Raw genomic sequence first — 20033 nt, 5'->3', positions numbered from 1 at the left:
AATGTAAAGAACAATACAATACTGTAAATTGCTTCTTTTTTTTTTTAAACTATATAAACTTATTTAAAAAAATACATTACACTGTAAATAATCCTCTTCATTTTCCAACTTGCAGAATGATAACTTCACACAGGTTAAAGTGAGGTGGGGCCCCTTTAGGGAGGTTTCCTACTGAGATGTCATTGCAAATCGCCCATTGTTGTTTAAGGGGGACGGGGAGGCGGCTGCTCACTGCACATTTCAGTAAAAACAGCCCTCAGTCTCCAAGTGTTGGGGCCCCCTATCGGCCTCATCTAAACAAATGGAATGGAATTGGGATTCAGCCTTAGTATCAGCTCAGCTTGCTTGGAACGTCGCCAAAGCAAGTACTAAAAAAAAAGTACCAGGTACCAGGTCCTATTGCTCATGGGAAAGCTGAAAAACTGGAACTGAAAATGGAAAACTGGAAGTGTGCAGTGGCAAAGCGCCATTAGACAGTTGGGAATGACCAGGATGGACAGGATTAAAAATGAGCATATCGAGGGACAGCTCCAGAGAGACAAGGTTGAGAGGAGGGACAGTCGTGATATTGGACAAAGGATGTTGAAGATGGAGCTGAACATTTTAAGAGAACTTTGGGCTATGTTGAGGAACCTTGGGCTGCATTTGGAGGACTTTGGACTGTGTTGAAATGCTTTGAACAGTGGAGTGGGAGCTTCGAGCTCTGTGTGGCGGCATTGCGTCTCTTAGTGTGCAGCCTGCTCAAAATTATTAGAAGAACAAGGAAGTTGAACTTTGAGAAAGAGCTCACTCGAGAGTGATCAATTCTTTATTAAAATAACTTTTCTACCACTTTATCCTCCACATGAAGGCCTTGGAGGGGCTGGAGCCAATCCCATCTGACAGAGGGCAAAAAGCAGGGTCCATCCTGGTTCCAACAAAGGTTGCCAGTCCATCACAGGGCCAAGCAACCTTCTTTCTGTGAAGCAACAGTGCTAACCACTGTCCCAGCTTGTGCCCCTAAGAATAATTTCTAAATGAGATTAAAAACAAACAAACTGTTTCATTTGGAATTATTTGTTGTGGCGCTAATCAACAACATCTGGTTCAGATAAAAGGCAGATTACAGAATACTACAAAGGAATATCACACCAACATTAAAGATCATGGTCTAATATACCTTGTGACATCAGAGGTTTCAGATGCTAAGAGGAAGAAGAGTGACTTTAACTGTTATTCAGAACGTCAAATTGTAGAGGGATGTATTAGATATTTCAGGATTTAGCCTGAGGAAAATTATTAGACGTAGAAACAACAAATGTTAAGTTAAATATTCTAGGGACGGGATAATAATTTGACTAGCAGGTCTGAACTGTAATGAATTAGTAGAAAACTATTAGAAGAAAGATTCTGCCCTTGAAGTTGCTCTAAAACTCAAGTGTTCAATTGTTCAAGACTCAAATTTCAACCACAATGAGGGAAATCGTTCACCTGCAGGCAGGCCAGTGTGGCAACCAAATTGGAGCCAAGTTCTGGGAAGTGATAAGTGACGAACACGGCATTGACCCGTCCGGGACGTACCACGGGGACAACGACCTGCAGCTAGAGCGAATAAATGTGTACTTCAACGAGGCAGCAGGTGGGAAGTATGTTCCTCGCGCAGTGCTGTTTGACTTGGAGCCAGGGACCATGGACTCTGTGAGGTCTGGTCCGTTTGGCCAGATCTTCAGACCAGACAGTTTTGTCTTTGGCCAGACTGGAGCAGGTAACAACTGGGCTAGAGGTCACTACACAGAGGGAGCTGAGCTGGTGGACTCTGTCTTGGATGTGGTGAGGAAGGAGTCGGAGAACTGCGACTGTCTCCAGGGCTTCCAGCTCACACACTCCCTGGGTGGAGGTACTGGCTCTGGCATGGGCACGCTGCTCATCAGCAAAATCAGAGAAGAGTATCCAGACCGCATCATGAACACTTTCAGCGTGGTTCCTTCGCCCAAGGTCTCAGACACAGTAGTGGAGCCTTACAACGCCACCTTGTCTGTCCACCAACTGGTAGAGAACACAGATGAGACCTTCTGCATTGACAATGAGGCCCTGTATGACATCTGCTTCCGCACACTCAAACTCACGACACCCTGCTACAGTGACCTCAACCACCTTGTCTCAAGCACCATGAGTGGTGTGACCACCTGTCTGCGCTTCCCTGGACAGCTCAACGCTGATCTGAGGAAGCTGGCCGTTAACATGGTGCCCTTCCCCAGACTGCACTTCTTCATGCCAGGCTTTGCCCCCCTGACCAGTCGGGGCAGCCAGCAGTACAGAGCATTGACGGTGCCTGAACTCACCCAGCAGATGTTTGACGCCAAGAACATGATGGCTGCTTGTGACCCACGCCACGGACGCTACCTCACAGTGGCAGCCATCTTCAGAGGCCGTCTTTCCATGAAGGAGGTGGACGAACAGATGTTGAACGTGCAGAACAAGAACAGCAGCTACTTTGTGGAGTGGATCCCCAACAACGTCAAGACGGCCGTCTGTGACATCCCTCCCCGTGGCCTCAAAATGTCCGCCACCTTCATCGGCAACAGCACGGCCATTCAGGAACTGTTCAGACGCATCTCAGAGCAGTTCACCGCCATGTTCCGCCGCAAGGCCTTCCTCCACTGGTACACAGGTGAGGGTATGGATGAGATGGAGTTCACTGAGGCTGAGAGCAACATGAACGACCTGATTTCCGAGTACCAGCAGTACCAGGACGCCACTGCTGAGGAAGACGGCGAGTTTGATGAGGAAGGGGAAGAGGATATGGATTAGACACCTGTCACGACCCATTCTTACAATGTAAAAGTGAATGATAAGTTGTTTTAAATCAATTAAGACCACAGAGAATGATCATGGATGTTGTGAAGGACACGAGGACAGTGGGTGTAACACAAGGGATCGGGCAAGATGGAGGCAGATGAAAGAATGAAATGATAATACCGATGCATCATAATGCAAAGTTATATAATAAATTCAAAGCTGGAATGCATAAGCTTTAAATACAAATCTGTGACATTCAAACAATAAACACTGTTTCACACAATGCAGATTTCGCCTATAAGTTCCACACAACTCAATGTGTCTCTCAACATAACAGTGTTTTGATTTTGTACTTGTGGCGACCTTCAGCCCAGGAATGTTGCCACACATACAAAATACGGATTTTTTTTTTTGTCATAATCAATGAAGGGAAGTCAATAGGTGATAGCATAGTGATGCTAGCAGCGCTTTGGTGACATGCATGAATTACGCAGCACAGTTAAACAAGAGTATGTACTGTACTTACGTTAGCTTTTATCAATGCAAATGTAAACAGTCCGTCAACTGGAAAACTATACGCTGTATTTGTGAAAACCAGAAAAACACATTCACAAAGTAACACTTGGGAACCAAATAAAACCACTTCATCAAAATGTCTCATGATTTCTTAATATAAGAGCATGACTTTGCGCAGTAGTGGTTAGCACTCTTGCCTTTGCAGCATGAAGACCCGGGTTCCTGGGTTCGAGCCCCGTTTGGAACAACTTCGGGAACGAGGGCCTTTCTGCAAGGAGTTTGCATGTTCTCCCCATGTGTGCGAGGGTTTTCTCCGGGTTCTCCGGCTTCCTCCTACAGTCCAAAAACATGCGACATGGGGATTAGGTGAATTGGTCACTCTAAATTGACTGTAGGTATGAGAGTGTGAGTGAATGGTTGTCTCTATATGTAGCTCTGCGATGGGCTGGCGAATTGTCCAGGGTGTACCTCGCCTATCGCCCAATGTCAGCAGAGATAGGCACAGCACCCCCCGCGACCCTCTGTTGGAGGATAAATCGGTAGATAATGGATGGATGGTTGGATGGCATTTGAGCAGTAAAATGTCTGTACCAGTCCAGCAACTGTCATACAAAACTGTTTTCTTTAAACTGGATGGATGATGGATGGATCCTGCCAAGAAGGTTGAGCTCAGTCACCATTTGGTCGAGTTGAAGGAAATTCAATTAACTTTTAAGAGGCTAAAGAAGCGTAGTACAAAAGCATTGAGTATAGCAAATGTAGACCCCACCCTGAAAGCTTGATGCCCACTACCACGGTTGCCACGATAACCCGCATACAGTTCGAAGGAAGGCGAGGGTGACGTCTGTCTGGGCAGAAACCCGTTGAGTGGCTCGTACAATACTTGTAAGATTCATTGGAAACGCCCTAAAACTTGGCCAGATTACAACACGACAAGGCTCTTAAAAGTTCTCCAGTCAGTCGACCTGAATAGACCTGAAGAAGGCCGGCGGCAAAAGATCGCAGATAACAAAATGGTGGCACAAAATATGAAAGGTGTTTTTCTTTCTTTTAGGTGTTGGAATTTGGAACGTTGCATACCTGCACAAATGGGAAGTGTGGATGATATAATAGCATCTGGCAAGGCTGAAACTTTGATGAAAAACACTCTTTACCTGATATTAAAGTTGCTTGGTGAGAAAACTGGTCTTGATAATAATACGATAATGATGAACTTACATTCTTTCAAAAATAATATTTGGTATTTTAAAACTGCATACAGGTTTCTTTGTATTTCTACATGTTCTGATTGAGAAATAATTGTACCGATATATCAATAGAAAGGATCTTCATTGCCATCTACTTCAGATGAAAGGCTTAATAGTTCTAAGGAATATGACATCATGTAGATGCTATGAAACGCCAACATCAAAATTATTTGAACAGTTGAGAAATCGTGTTTGCATTCTCAGTGTGAAAACAGTGAAAAGTCGGTCTTTCTAAATTGTTGTGAAAGACTTTCAAATTTCGATCACAATGAGGGAAATCGTTCACTTGCAGGCAGGCCAGTGTGGCAACCAAATTGGAGCCAAGTTCTGGGAGGTGATAAGTGACGAACACGGCATTGACCCGTCCGGGACGTACCACGGGGACAACGACCTGCAGCTAGAGCGAATAAATGTGTACTTCAACGAGGCAGCAGGTGGGAAGTATGTTCCTCGTGCAGTGCTGTTTGACTTGGAGCCAGGGACCATGGACTCTGTGAGGTCTGGTCCGTTTGGCCAGATCTTCAGACCAGACAGTTTTGTCTTTGGCCAGACTGGAGCAGGTAACAACTGGGCTAGAGGTCACTACACAGAGGGAGCTGAGCTGGTGGACTCTGTCTTGGATGTGGTGAGGAAGGAGTCGGAGAACTGCGACTGTCTCCAGGGCTTCCAGCTCACACACTCCCTGGGTGGAGGTACTGGCTCTGGCATGGGCACGCTGCTCATCAGCAAAATCCGAGAAGAGTATCCAGACCGCATCATGAACACTTTCAGCGTGGTTCCTTCGCCCAAAGTCTCAGACACAGTAGTGGAGCCTTACAACGCCACCTTGTCTGTCCACCAACTGGTAGAGAACACAGATGAGACCTTCTGCATTGACAATGAGGCCCTGTATGACATCTGCTTCCGCACACTCAAACTCACCACACCCTGCTACAGTGACCTCAACCACCTTGTCTCCAGCACCATGAGTGGTGTGACCACCTGTCTGCGCTTCCCTGGACAGCTCAACGCTGATCTGAGGAAACTGGCCGTTAACATGGTGCCCTTCCCCAGACTGCACTTCTTCATGCCAGGCTTTGCCCCCCTGACCAGTCGGGGCAGCCAGCAGTACAGAGCGTTGACGGTGCCTGAACTCACCCAGCAGATGTTTGACTCCAAGAATATGATGGCTGCTTGTGACCCACGCCACGGACGCTACCTCACAGTGGCAGCCATCTTCAGAGGCCGTCTTTCCATGAAGGAGGTGGACGAACAGATGCTGAACGTGCAGAACAAGAACAGCAGCTACTTTGTGGAGTGGATCCCCAACAACGTCAAGACGGCCGTCTGTGACATCCCTCCCCGTGGCCTCAAAATGTCCGCCACCTTCATCGGCAACAGCACAGCCATTCAGGAACTGTTCAGACGCATCTCAGAGCAGTTCACCGCCATGTTCCGCCGCAAGGCCTTCCTCCACTGGTACACAGGTGAGGGTATGGATGAGATGGAGTTCACTGAGGCTGAGAGCAACATGAACGACCTGATTTCCGAGTACCAGCAGTACCAGGACGCCACAGCTGAGGAAGACGGCGAGTTTGATGAGGAAGGCGAAGAGGATATGGATTAGAAACCTGTCACGACCCGTTCTTACAATGTAAAAGTGAATGACAGTGGTTTGAAATAAAAATATAATGAAAGATTATAAAATGATTTTATTGATGCAGTTCAATGAATGAATGAGTTAGAAAAAATATAGACAAAGTGGTAGTGCCTAACTTATACATACAATATACTTGAATACAGCACAGTAAACAAATGCCTTTTACATTCGAACAATTGTCACAAGTTCACACAATGCCAATTTAGCCTTTAGCTAAATCCTTTAGCCCTTAGCATTGGTTCAAAACAACTCTCTTGTGTTTATCAATGTAGCAGTGTTTTGTTTTTGTGTGTGGCTACAGTCACACACTGGACAAATAAGGATGGATTTTAGGTCACAACTGATGGAGGGAAGTCCATAGGTTACACCATAGTGACGACGCTAGTAATGCTTTGGTGGTAGAAGTTACACACTGGAACCATCATGATCCATATTTACATAAACATACATTATTTACTTCCTATATCTTTTATCAATACACATGTTAGCAATGTGTCAACATGAATAATAAACACATCTGTAGCATTCACAGATTAACGCTTCTCCGTGTTCTGTTTGGGCTACATGAATATCTTTGCTTGTTGAAGAACATAGAATTCTGTCCATGGGGGCTAGTGAGTTGTCGTTCAGCCGGAAGGTCGTGGGTTCGATTCCCAGTGCCATTAGACTACATGCGGATTTGACCTTAGGCAACAAAGGCTGTGAGTGTAGCATGGGAGTGGGTATGAAATCGCGGCTGTGAGTGTAGCATGGGAGTGGGTATGAAATCGTATCTACCGCTTTATCCTCCACTAGAGGGTCCTGTGCCTATCTCAGCTGACATTGGGCGATTGGCGGGGTACACCCTGGACCGCCAGTCCATAGAGACAAACAACCATTCACTCTCACTCTCACGGTCAATTTAGAGTGTTCAATTCACCTAATCCCATATCGCATGTTTTTGGACTGTGGGAGGAAGCCGGAGAACCCGGAGAAAACCCACACACACACAGGGAGAACATGCAAACTGCCTTGTTCCGAAGTTGTTCCAAACGGGGCTCGAACCCAGGAACCCGGGTCTTCTTGCTGCAAAGGCAAGAGTGCTAACCACTACACCAACCGTGGGCCCAAGATCTTTAATTTTTTACAAAAACACTGTATTTACCTGTTCACAGGATACATTACATTAAATAAACATTAACAACATTATTAGCAGCGATGCTGTATGGTCTAGAGAGAGCGGCACTGCGGTAAAGACAGGAAGCAGAGCTGGAGGTAGCTGAGATGAAGATGTTTAGGTTCTCTTTGAGAGCGATGAAGATGGATAGGATCAGGAATGAGTTAATCAGAGGAACACGACATGTTAGATGTTTTGGAGATAAGGTCAGAGAGGCCAGAATGAGATGGTTTGATCAGGAACAGACGGGTGGATGGTGAATACATTGGTAGAACGATGCTGGAGTTGGAACTGCCAGGCAGGAGGTCAGGAGGAAGACCAAAGAGAAGATTTATGGATGTAGTGAAAGAGGACATGAAGTTAGTTGGTGTGAGAGAGGAGGATATGGAGGACAGGGTTGGATGGAGGATGTTGACTCGCTGTGGCGACCCCTGAAGGGAGAAGCCAAAAGGAAAAGAAGAAGAAACATTATTAAAATAAACAAATGAGTCACAAAGAAAATTGGAGTTCCTCGAATGGATCATTGTGGTCAGGTTTGGCAGCCCCTTCCCCTCCACTGTAGCTCTTGAGGAGGCTACTCCCCTTCCCTGAGAGCCTCTGCCTCCATAGCTCCAGGATCTTATGAGCTATCCTGGCAGACTGGATGCCCAGTAAAGAGCCCACAGCCCGGGAGTACTTCAGTAATGTCGATGAGCCTTTTCAACACCACCAGAGTCCTGGTTCTGCACAGCACTGCCATCGGCCCAGGCATGGCTCCACTACAGACATGGAGTGCGTATAGCCATTATAGCATTGGTACAACAATAAAACTACTGGCCTAAGATTTTTGCACAGTGGTGTACATCAACTACATCTTTGTCAGATAAAAGGTAGCATCTTACATACTACAAAGGAACATTACATCACATCTTTCAAGGGGACATTATAGAGGCCGGGAAACACCAAGAACAAATAACAAAGACGTTTAGTGAAGGACTCTTTCTTAGGTGAGTCAGTTGGTGGAGTACTCCAGCAGGGAAAACTTGGTGCTTTCACATATTTGTTCAAGACTCAAATTTCGATCACAATGAGGGAAATCGTTCACCTGCAGGCAGGCCAGTGTGGCAACCAAATTGGAGCCAAGTTCTGGGAAGTGATCAGTGACGAACACGGCATTGACCCGTCCGGGACGTACCACGGGGACAACGACCTGCAGCTAGAGCGAATAAATGTGTACTTCAACGAGGCAGCAGGTGGGAAGTATGTTCCTCGCGCAGTGCTGTTTGACTTGGAGCCAGGGACCATGGACTCTGTGAGGTCTGGTCCGTTTGGCCAGATCTTCAGACCAGACAGTTTTGTCTTTGGCCAGACTGGAGCAGGTAACAACTGGGCTAGAGGTCACTACACAGAGGGAGCTGAGCTGGTGGATTCTGTCTTGGATGTGGTGAGGAAGGAGTCGGAGAACTGCGACTGTCTCCAGGGCTTCCAGCTCACGCACTCCCTGGGTGGAGGTACTGGCTCTGGCATGGGCACCCTGCTCATCAGCAAAATCAGAGAAGAGTATCCAGACCGCATCATGAACACTTTCAGCGTGGTTCCTTCGCCCAAGGTCTCGGACACAGTAGTGGAGCCTTACAACGCCACCTTGTCTGTCCACCAACTGGTAGAGAACACAGATGAGACCTTCTGCATTGACAATGAGGCCCTGTATGACATCTGCTTCCGCACACTCAAACTCACCACACCCTGCTACAGTGACCTCAACCACCTTGTCTCCAGCACCATGAGTGGTGTGACCACCTGTCTGCGCTTCCCTGGACAGCTCAACGCTGATCTGAGGAAGCTGGCCGTTAACATGGTGCCCTTCCCCAGACTGCACTTCTTCATGCCAGGCTTTGCCCCCCTGACCAGTCGGGGCAGCCAGCAGTACAGAGCATTGACGGTGCCTGAACTCACCCAGCAGATGTTTGACGCCAAGAATATGATGGCTGCTTGTGACCCACGCCACGGACGCTACCTCACAGTGGCAGCCATCTTCAGAGGCCGTCTTTCCATGAAGGAGGTGGACGAACAGATGCTGAACATACAGAACAAGAACAGCAGCTACTTTGTGGAGTGGATCCCCAACAACGTTAAGACGGCCGTCTGTGACATCCCTCCCCGTGGCCTCAAAATGTCCGCCACCTTCATCGGCAACAGCACAGCCATTCAGGAACTGTTCAGACGCATCTCAGAGCAGTTCACCGCCATGTTCCGCCGCAAGGCCTTCCTCCACTGGTACACAGGTGAGGGTATGGATGAGATGGAGTTCACTGAGGCTGAGAGCAACATGAACGACCTGATTTCCGAGTACCAGCAGTACCAGGACGCCACTGCTGAGGAAGAGGGCGAGTTAGATGAGGAAGGCGAAGAGGATATGGATTAGACCTGATCTTATAATGCAAGAGGGTAGGGCCGAGTTATTAAATCTATGATATCAATAACTTGAATAAGTGAGTGGTGACTATATCAGACACGATGTTAAAGATGAAGCTGCCAGGCAGGAAGAAAAGAGGAAGTCCACAAAGAGGGTTCATGGATGTTGTGAAGAAGGACATGAGGACAGTAGACACAAAGGGGAAAGGGTAAGATGGAGGCAGATTTCAACTTAACATTGTCAAATGAAAAATCAAACCTATATGAATTAAGTTCATTCAAACTAAAATTACCAATAAGACATAATGCTTAGCTATATTGCCTAACTTAGTTCCACACAACTCTCTGTGTTTCAGAATATAGTAGCGTTTACATGGAGAGAAGACCATAAATTACACCAAAGCCATATTAGCAGTGCTTTGGCAAAAGTCATCACTCAAGAGTCTATGATCATACATCATCAATATAGTACTTCCAAATATTTACTTCCTTTAGCTTTTATATAAACAAATGTAAGCAATATGTAAACTGGAATAATATACAGCATATTTAGTGTAAACCAGGAAAAGAAACATGTTATTTTAGCAATATTCATAAATAAACACTTGTCCATATTCTGTTCGGCTACATAAATATCCCTTCTTAGCAAATGAATAGCCGAGTCATAAAAAAAATAAAACTGCACTTCAACAAAAAGAAAGTCTCATGTTGTGTTCATTAAAAAGCAAAGAATTCCTCTGTTTCATTCTTTAATTTTTTTTTACTAAACATTGAGCCGTATAGCAGAAAAATATAGAATTATTTAGCCTAGCAACTGTCATACAAATGTTTTTGTTTATTTAACTGTAAATATGAGAGTAAACAAAGACAGGCGACATGGAATTAAATGATGACAATGCATATAAAAGCAAAATGCAATAGAGCCTCGGTACCTGACGACTAACGTAACGCCCTCAGGCAGGAACGATGAAGGTGTTCACCTCTATCCACGTATCTATACTAGACAACACAAAAATCAGGCAATATGTCAGAAAACGTGTCTCTTTGCCAGCTGTTTTTATCGTAAAAGTGAACCAGACAGAGACATGCTAACAGGAGAACATTTTAGCTACCAGGGGAACCACTGCTATGGAACATGCTAACAGTGAGCAGTAGAAAAATGGATTGATGGGAAACCACAGGCAAAGAATCTTTTGGTACTCTTGGCAAATCATGGACTCAAACTGGTTTCCCCCCAAGAGCTAGCTTACACAGCAATGCTAACAGCAATTATTTACATTACACTGCCCGTTGCTAATGCTAACCTTATGTGACAACAACACTATCTTTTGCCGGTAGACTCCAGAGTTGACCGTTTGTCACAGAGCCAGATTTCGTCCATTTGTTTCCCTCCAGGCTCTTGGGAATGTTCAGGGACTCAATGGAGTAAGATGGAAGGGAAGTTAGTCAGGAAACTGAAGATGTCAGGATACTGCAGGTCCAGGAATTCTGTCTTTTCTCCGCCCGTTACGCTGGGGGTATATTGTAAGCCATGTTTCCTTCAGTTTGGTACAGCGCAGTACGGTTTGGAATGGTAAAGCCCTGGGTCAGACGTGCCTTTTCGACGGAGAACGGCGCCTTTACTTGGTAGGCGGGGGTGTGCGCTGTGCTGGCTGAGTCAGCAAGATGCATAGCGTGACATTGTACCAGTGCTACGACAACCAAAAAATGACATTGAATGCAACACAGTGGAGGACACCCGGAGGACACCCGGAGGACAACCGGAGGACACCCGGAGGACAACCGGAGGACACCCGACAGCTCTTTTTTTCAACTCTTTGGTTGGTGGCCAGGGCCCACGGTTGGTGTAGTGGTTAGCATTATTGCCTTTGCAGTAAGAAGACCCGGGTTCCTGGGTTCGAGCCCTGTTTGGAACAACTTCGGAACAAGGGCCTTTCTGCAAGGAGTTTGCATGTTCTCCCCTTGTGTGCATGGGTTTTCTCCGGGTTCTCCGGCTTCCTCCCACAGTCCAAAAACATGCGATATGGGGATTAGGAGAATTGGACACTCTAAATTGACCGTGAGAGTGTGAGTGAATGATTGTTTGTCTCTATATGTGGCCCTGCGATGGACTGGCGAACTGTCCAGGGCGTACCCCGCCTATTGCCCAATGTCAGCTGAGATAGGCACAGCACCCCCCGCGACCCTCTGGTGGAGGATAAAGCGGTAGATAATGGATGGATGGTTTGTGGCCGTTTCTCTCCACTAGACATCGACTTTGTGTGAGAATAGACTGCAGGCACTGAAGGAAAACCCGTCACAGGGTTGTGACGCTTGTGTTGTCGCCCGATCAGCTCACCGTTGAGAGTACCGTACCATTACTCTGGTACCACAAGGCGAGGGCACAGAAGAATGGAACTATTGGGGACTACACTCGGTGGACAAAAATTTGCTTGATTCCATCAGCAAATGTCTCTAACCTGAAATTTGATTTACAAGCATAACGTCTCTACTCTGTATAATTACACTGATTTTATTCAACACGTTGGGAATTCCTGTTTTATCAAAAGATTTTTCAATTGTCTTAGATCCACTTCCATCAAGTGTCAGTGCTCTTTTGATGATTTTAATGACAATGCCCCCAGTAGATTTGGGGTGACTCTCTTTTGGAAGTGTCTGATTGTCATTTATTCTTATTTTGATTGGCAGTGAAGTTGTTAAATCTTTTTCTTCCATGATGCAAGTACATGAACTGGAACTTTTTTACTTCAAAATATGGTTTGGAACTTCGAACTGTGGGGGGCTACTGGTTTATTTGTGAAGAAGTACATACATAAACTATGATTAGCTACATCTACTTCAGATAAAAGGCAGCAGCCTAAATACTACAAAGGATTATGACATCATGTCCTACAGGGTAATATTACAGATGCCATGAAACACAAAGAACGAACAGCAAAGTAAAGGATCCTGCTCTCTCACTTTCAACAGCTGCTGGAGAACTTAGTGAAACTTGATCTTTCTGCGTCGTTATTCAAGAGTTCCAAGTTTCGATCACAATGAGAGAAATCGTTCACCTGCAGGCAGGCCAGTGTGGCAACCAAATTGGAGCCAAGTTCTGGGAAGTGATAAGTGACGAACATGGCATTGACCCGTCTGGGACGTACAACGGGGACAACGACCTGCAGCTAGAGCGAATAAATGTTTACTTCAACGAGGCAGCAGCTGGTAAGTATGTTCCTCGCGCAGTGCTGTTTGACTTGGAGCCAGGGACGATGGACTCTGTGAGGTCTAGTCCATATGGTCAGATCTTCCGTCCAGACAGTTTTGTCTTTGGCCAGACTGGAGCAGGTAACAACTGGGCTAGAGGTCACTACACAGAGGGAGCTGAGCTGGTGGACTCTGTCTTGGATGTGGTGAGGAAGGAGTCGGAGAGCTGCGACTGTCTCCAGGGCTTCCAGCTCACGCACTCTCTCGGTGGAGGTACTGGCTCTGGCATGGGCACCCTGCTTGTCAGCAAAATCCGAGAGGACTACCCAGACCGCATCATGAACACTTTCAGTGTGGTTCCTTCGCCCAAGGTCTCAGACACAGTAGTGGAGCCTTACAACGCCACCTTGTCTGTCCACCAACTGGTAGAGAACACAGATGAGACCTTCTGCATTGACAATGAGGCCCTGTATGACATCTGCTTCCGCACACTCAAACTCACCACACCCTGCTACAGTGACCTCAACCACCTTGTCTCAAGCACCATGAGTGGTGTGACCACCTGTCTGCGCTTCCCTGGACAGCTCAACGCTGATCTGAGGAAGCTGGCCGTTAACATGGTGCCCTTCCCCAGACTGCACTTCTTCATGCCAGGCTTTGCCCCCCTGACCAGTCGGGGCAGTCAGCAGTACAGAGCATTGACAGTGCCTGAACTCACCCAGCAGATGTTTGACGCCAAGAACATGATGGCTGCTTGTGACCCACGCCACGGACGCTACCTCACAGTGGCAGCCATCTTCAGAGGCCGTCTTTCCATGAAGGAGGTGGACGAACAGATGTTGAACATACAGAACAAGAACAACAGCTACTTTGTGGAGTGGATCCCCAACAACGTCAAGACGGCCGTCTGTGACATCCCTCCCCGTGGCCTCAAAATGTCCGCCACCTTCATCGGCAACAGCACGGCCATTCAGGAACTGTTCAGACGCATCTCAGAGCAGTTCACCGCCATGTTCCGCCGCAAGGCCTTCCTCCACTGGTACACAGGTGAGGGTATGGATGAGATGGAGTTCACTGAGGCTGAGAGCAACATGAACGACCTGATTTCCGAGTACCAGCAGTACCAGGACGCCACTGCTGAGGAAGGGGGCGAGTTTGAAGAGGAAGGCGAAGAGGACCAGGAATAGACCGGATCTTATAATGCAAGAGTTTAGGGCCGAATTGCTTTAAAATGTAGAATATAAAAATAGTCTCCCACTTCTTGTAATTCACTTACCATCGTGTCTGAATCATCTAAAGAAAATGTATTTAAAGCTGGCGGCATAACTTTTAAACATAAACAAATATGTTTTACGTTCAAACCGTTTACAAATGAGTTCACATAATGCTAATTAAGTCTGTCAGCTACACATTACTTTTACTGTGTTATTTTGTTGTAGCTGTGTTTTGTTTTGCGTATTTTTGCCGACATTCCCGCACTTCACTAGTAGAGCTGAATTTTACATCAAGAACGATGGAGGGAAGGCCATAGTTTGCACCGTAGCGATGCTAGCAGTCTTTTTTGCAACCGAAGTTATCACTGGAGCTTTTATGATCCATAAAGTGTTTACTTACGCTTTAATCAACACAAAGCAGCAAGTAAGCAATGTGACGACTGGAACAATATACCGTACCGTATTTCTCTAGAGACCATAAAGGAAAACAGATGTGTGCCTTACAGAGTACTACGTGTTCTCTTTCTGAATTACTGGGTTTCATAAATATCTTTGTCTTTACAAATAAATAGCCAAGTATTAAAAAATAGACTTCAACAAACAGTCTTGTTTTGTTCATTGAAGACCATAGAGTTCCTCATTCATGAAATGAGTCAATATTGAAATATAGAATTCTGTACCAGTTTCGCAGCTGTCATGCAAAACAAACAAATAAATAAAACTTAACACAAATAGGTGTCATGGAATTACAATGTGATTACAATAGAAAATTGGTAAGGCTACTATTTAATCAACTCTATTGTTGATAGATTTATGTTCTACAGACCAATGACAGATAGATAGATAGATAGATAGATAGATAGATAGATAGATAGATAGATAGATAGATAGATAGATAGATAGATAGATAGATAGATACCAAAACAGCTAGCAAGATACATGGCTAGATAGCGTGCTAGATATGTAACTAGCAAGTGAAATAGCTAGTTAGTAAGATAGATAGATAGATAGATAGATAGATAGATAGATAGATAGATAGATAGATAGATAGATAGATAGATAGAGACCACCAGGTCTCAGTTACAGAGCAGGACAACAGTCAACAGCCTCTTGCACCCCTTTCACTTTAAATCTGTTACACAACATCTTGCACAACCAGTGTGCACTTTATGTACAGTTCTTCTTACTCATGCATATGTTTATACTTATTTCATGCATATTTATTATTTTAGTTTTTTGGTAATATTTATTTACTATTTTTCTTATGTATATTATACTTTTTAAAACATTTCTTTCTACTTTATGCTGGTATTTTTGAGTGGACAGCAAAGTAAGAATTTCATTGTACAGGGAAACGTGTTTCTTTACTGTGCATATGACAATAAACACTTTGAATCTTGAATCTTTAGTCCTGTTTGAGTTTCAACTTCTTTTCCGAAACTAGTGAAGCGAATGTTTGGAGACCAACGCTGCTGTTCCCTTGACAATGTCATTGTCTTCTACTCCACGATAGATGGACAGAGAACAACAACAGAACGCTGGCTGGCTAAGCTGGCGGGCTTTGAGTGAACAATGCAGATTCCATGTCTTGGCAGCTTCCACCCTAGGGCAATATAGAAGCCAGTCCAGCACGTCTAGGAACTACTGTGCCAGAAAATGGTCAACAGATGCTGACCAGCATGGATATGGTTCCATGGCTTGTGTTGACTGGCTCAGTGTTATTTGTCTGAGGAGCCTCTTTCAGATATATATATAATTGAAGGACAACATGATGTTCCACTGAGCCACTCTAAAGTTGATGAGGCCATACCTCTTAAGGTAGTGCTGGGATTTGAACCCAGGATCTCCTGTTTACTAGATAGGCGCTTTGACCAACTAAGCCACAGCACCTCATCGTTAGGCTGCCATGTTTACACTAACACACTACATGTTACACACTGTTTAAATTATTGGGGGACAATGAGATTTGAACTGAGGACTTTTTGAGCTAAAGTCAAATTCAGGTACAATAATGTACTATATATGAATATGTAGAAAGTTCCAAGTTAACTTACAAATCATGGAACATCACAGATTGGGGGGGGACCCAGAGTTGAACTGTGGACGCTCATGCCTTGCTCGGACGTAAAGGGGGTATAGCTCAGTGGCAGAGCATTTGACTGCAGATCAAGAGGTCCCCAGTTCAACTCTGAGTGCCCCCTAATCTGTGAATTTCTGAATTTGACAAGATCTTTTGACAGCGATTGATTGATTGACTAGCTTGTGTGGAATGGAGCCGAATGCATTAGCCAGGTGGCCTTTGTTCTTTCTGGCCTCCCAGGATTAGCGGTGTCACCACAAAGCCTGGCATTCCTGAGATGCCACCTTTCTGGACTGATGTGTCCACGTAGGTGTTCTTGATCAGGTCAGTGGGCACAGCAGTTTGGAAATGGCACTGAAGAAGACCTTCGCCTCAACATGCAGCAGGGAGATGATGCGGAACTGATCTAACTGGGTGGAGTTTTCCTCTTTCGGGATCCAAACTCCTTCAGCCACTAGCACTAGCACTAGCAAGATCTTCCACAGATACAGTTCTTGTACACTGTATGAAGTGCCACTACAGCTCCAACATATCGAACTGCACTCCCGATTCAGAGTGAACTGTGCATAGGATGATGCTAATGAAGCTACTAGCATAACATTCACATGAACATGAAACTCTACAAACTATGGTCTTTGACATTAACCTCTTCTTCACGGTTGCCCCCGGTTTTTAATAATTTTGTATCTAAGAATTCTCAAATGGCACAGATGGTGCCAAACTGTGCCAAAAGAGAGAACGCCTAGACATCTCTTTACTAAAACCTCTGTAATTTCACTCTGCTTTATATCAGCAGCATCAGACTTTGCACAGCTCATGTCCAAGTGTTGTTACATGACCTCCATGTGTTTTTAAGCTCCTACTGCATATTTTAAAGGTGATATTTGCTTTAAAATGCAATATTTTTTAGGCGAGAGAAAAAAATCCCGGTGATTTACTCTATTTAGTTTGGACATGTCATTTTCGAGCAGGGACTCCAAAAAGAGGGTCAGGGAAGAAGTGGTTAAAGACAACTCACACAGTCACAATATAAAACCAAAACATACAGTCTTTGTGGTCTCATCAACCATGTGCTAAACAAACCACAAGACTCTGTTAGCAGCCTGAGTTTGCACTATATTTCTCTGCTTTATTTGATTACTTCTGGTATTTAACCCTCTCTCAAATGAAATCACTGCTCATGAACAGGCGACCTTCCACAGTAACAGTGAGAAAGTATCACATACAGGGGGTGTAGCTCAGTGGCAGAGCATTTGACTGCAGATCAAGAGGTCCCCAGTTCAACTCTGGGTGCCCCCTAATCTGTGAATTCACATGACTTTTAATATCTATAAATTCTACATATTCATGTACCTGAATGAGCTGGACGAGCTTGTAACACCGTCAGGTTGCCTCCCGGATTAGCTGTGTTGTCCACACAGCCTGGCATCACAGGTTTTTTAGATACATGAACAACTGTATCGTCGGCGTAAACAGCTGGAGAGCAAAATCAGGACAACCATCTGGGAAAAAAAAGTACATAATGGGGGACTGAGACAACCAGGGATGACAGGAAGAGATGTGAGGTGTGGTAGGGATGATCAGGGTAGAAAGTAGCTATAGTAGCTATACAGAGAGAATATGACAGATTAAAGGAGATGGTGGTGCTGATGGATGGTGGGCCACCATTAAATGTGTTGTTTTTGCGATAATGACCATACAGTAAAAATATTATTCATTCATCATTTTATTGGAACATAAAGGTTCTCTGGTGGTACTTTTCTGGTGGCTCATTTTAGGGATTAGTTTAGCAATTTGGTTGGGAGTGACCAGGATGGACAGGATTAGAAATTAGCCACTGGAGGGACAGCTCAGTTTGGACGCTTTGATTGAGATTAAGGTAGAGCAGCAAAGGATGTTGAAGATGGAGCTGCTGAAAAGGAGGAACTCCACAGAGAAGCTCCATGGATGTTGTTGGTACCTCAGATAAAAGGCACCTCATACACCTCAAAGGAATATGACATCATGTCTTTCAAGGAAAAATTCCAGATGCACAGGTATAAACAGTTAAGTTAATCAATTCTGCCTTCTCAGTTCTCACAAATACTCCAGTTAAATCTTTTTCTAGACTTTCAAATTTCAACCACAATGAGGGAAATCGTTCACTTGCAGGCAGGCCAGTGTGGCAACCAAATTGGAGCCAAGTTCTGGGAGGTGATAAGTGACGAACACGGCATTGACCCGTCCGGGACGTACCACGGGGACAACGACCTGCAGCTAGAACGAATAAATGTGTACTTCAACGAAGCAGCAGGTGGGAAGTATGTTCCTCGCGCAGTGCTGTTTGACTTGGAGCCAGGGACGATGGACTCTGTGAGGTCTGGTCCATTTGGCCAGATCTTCAGACCAGACAGTTTTGTCTTTGGCCAGACTGGAGCAGGTAACAACTGGGCTAGAGGTCACTACACAGAGGGAGCTGAGCTGGTGGACTCTGTCTTGGATGTGGTGAGGAAGGAGTCGGAGAACTGCGACTGTCTCCAGGGCTTCCAGCTCACGCACTCCCTGGGTGGAGGTACTGGCTCTGGCATGGGCACCCTGCTCATCAGCAAAATCCGAGAAGAGTATCCAGACCGCATCATGAACACTTTCAGCGTGGTTCCTTCGCCCAAGGTCTCAGACACAGTAGTGGAGCCTTACAATGCCACCTTGTCTGTCCACCAACTGGTAGAGAACACAGATGAGACCTTCTGCATTGACAACGAGGCCCTATATGACATCTGCTTCCGCACACTCAAACTCACCACACCCTGCTACAGTGACCTCAACCACCTTGTCTCGAGCACCATGAGTGGTGTGACCACCTGTCTGCGCTTCCCTGGACAGCTCAACGCTGATCTGAGGAAACTGGCCGTTAACATGGTGCCCTTCCCCAGACTGCACTTCTTCATGCCAGGCTTTGCCCCCCTGACCAGTCGGGGCAGCCAGCAGTACAGAGCATTGACGGTGCCTGAACTCACCCAGCAGATGTTTGATGCCAAGAATATGATGGCTGCTTGTGACCCACGCCATGGACGCTACCTCACAGTGGCAGCCATCTTCAGAGGCCGTCTCTCCATGAAGGAGGTGGACGAACAGATGTTGAACATACAGAACAAGAACAGCAGCTACTTTGTGGAGTGGATCCCCAACAACGTCAAGACGGCCGTCTGTGACATCCCTCCCCGTGGCCTCAAAATGTCCGCCACCTTCATCGGCAACAGCACAGCCATTCAGGAACTGTTCAGACGCATCTCGGAGCAGTTCACCGCCATGTTCCGCCGCAAGGCCTTCCTCCACTGGTACACAGGTGAGGGTATGGATGAGATGGAGTTCACTGAGGCTGAGAGCAACATGAACGACCTGATTTCCGAGTACCAGCAGTACCAGGACGCCACTGCTGAGGAAGAGGGCGAGTTTGACGAGGAAGGCGAAGAGGATATGGATTAGACAGCTTTTCCTTTCATGCAAGAGTGTAAGGCCAAATGACAATTAGTTGTAAATCAATAATTTCGACAATTAAACTAAAATACCTGTCATACATACTTTTAAAAATGTCAAATTTGTTCGCACAAAGCCTATTTGCTCAATAAAATCTCTCTGTTTCTCAATATAGAAGTGTTGTTTTCGTGTCTGTGGAGACATCACAGAGGAGGGAAGGCCGTAGTGATGCTCGCAGTGTTTTCTCTGGAGTCCAGAATATGAATAAACGAAAGTATTCACCTCCATTGGCTTTTATCAATACAAACGAGGGCAGTGTGTCTACTGGAACATCATGGGAGGAGAATTTCTCTGGAAACCAGGA

General features: G+C 45.6%; 5 protein-coding genes across 5 annotated transcripts; all 5 read left to right on the top strand.

The window, feature by feature from the left end:
- Positions 1–1452: 1452 nt before the first annotated feature.
- LOC310932824 (tubulin beta-4B chain-like) lies at positions 1453–2790 on the top strand (the record flags this gene model as incomplete). Its single annotated transcript, XM_083896193.1, has 1 exon — positions 1453–2790. One exon carries the CDS (start codon positions 1453–1455, stop codon positions 2788–2790), a length of 1338 nt encoding a protein of 445 aa, XP_083752319.1.
- A 2019-nt stretch (positions 2791–4809) lies between these two features.
- Positions 4810–6147, top strand: LOC310932926 (tubulin beta-4B chain-like; the record flags this gene model as incomplete). Its single annotated transcript, XM_083896331.1, has 1 exon — positions 4810–6147. The coding sequence occupies one exon, from the start codon at positions 4810–4812 to the stop codon at positions 6145–6147; it is 1338 nt and encodes a 445-aa protein (XP_083752457.1).
- A 2255-nt stretch (positions 6148–8402) lies between these two features.
- On the top strand, positions 8403–9740 carry LOC310933070 (tubulin beta-4B chain-like; the record flags this gene model as incomplete). Its single annotated transcript, XM_083896492.1, has 1 exon — positions 8403–9740. One exon carries the CDS (start codon positions 8403–8405, stop codon positions 9738–9740), a length of 1338 nt encoding a protein of 445 aa, XP_083752618.1.
- Positions 9741–12768: 3028 nt separating this feature from the next.
- LOC310932732 (tubulin beta chain-like) lies at positions 12769–14106 on the top strand (the record flags this gene model as incomplete). Its single annotated transcript, XM_083896077.1, has 1 exon — positions 12769–14106. The coding sequence occupies one exon, from the start codon at positions 12769–12771 to the stop codon at positions 14104–14106; it is 1338 nt and encodes a 445-aa protein (XP_083752203.1).
- A 4234-nt stretch (positions 14107–18340) lies between these two features.
- LOC310933069 (tubulin beta-4B chain-like) lies at positions 18341–19678 on the top strand (the record flags this gene model as incomplete). The annotated part of the gene is made up of 1 exon (XM_083896491.1): positions 18341–19678. One exon carries the CDS (start codon positions 18341–18343, stop codon positions 19676–19678), a length of 1338 nt encoding a protein of 445 aa, XP_083752617.1.
- Between the last annotated feature and the right edge of the window lie 355 nt (positions 19679–20033).

The sequence above is a fragment of the Microchirus variegatus genome (assembly GCF_963457635.1).
Source record: "Microchirus variegatus genome assembly, chromosome: 10".
NCBI lineage: Eukaryota > Metazoa > Chordata > Actinopteri > Pleuronectiformes > Soleidae > Microchirus > Microchirus variegatus.
This window is presented reverse-complemented; position numbering and strand designations above follow the sequence as displayed.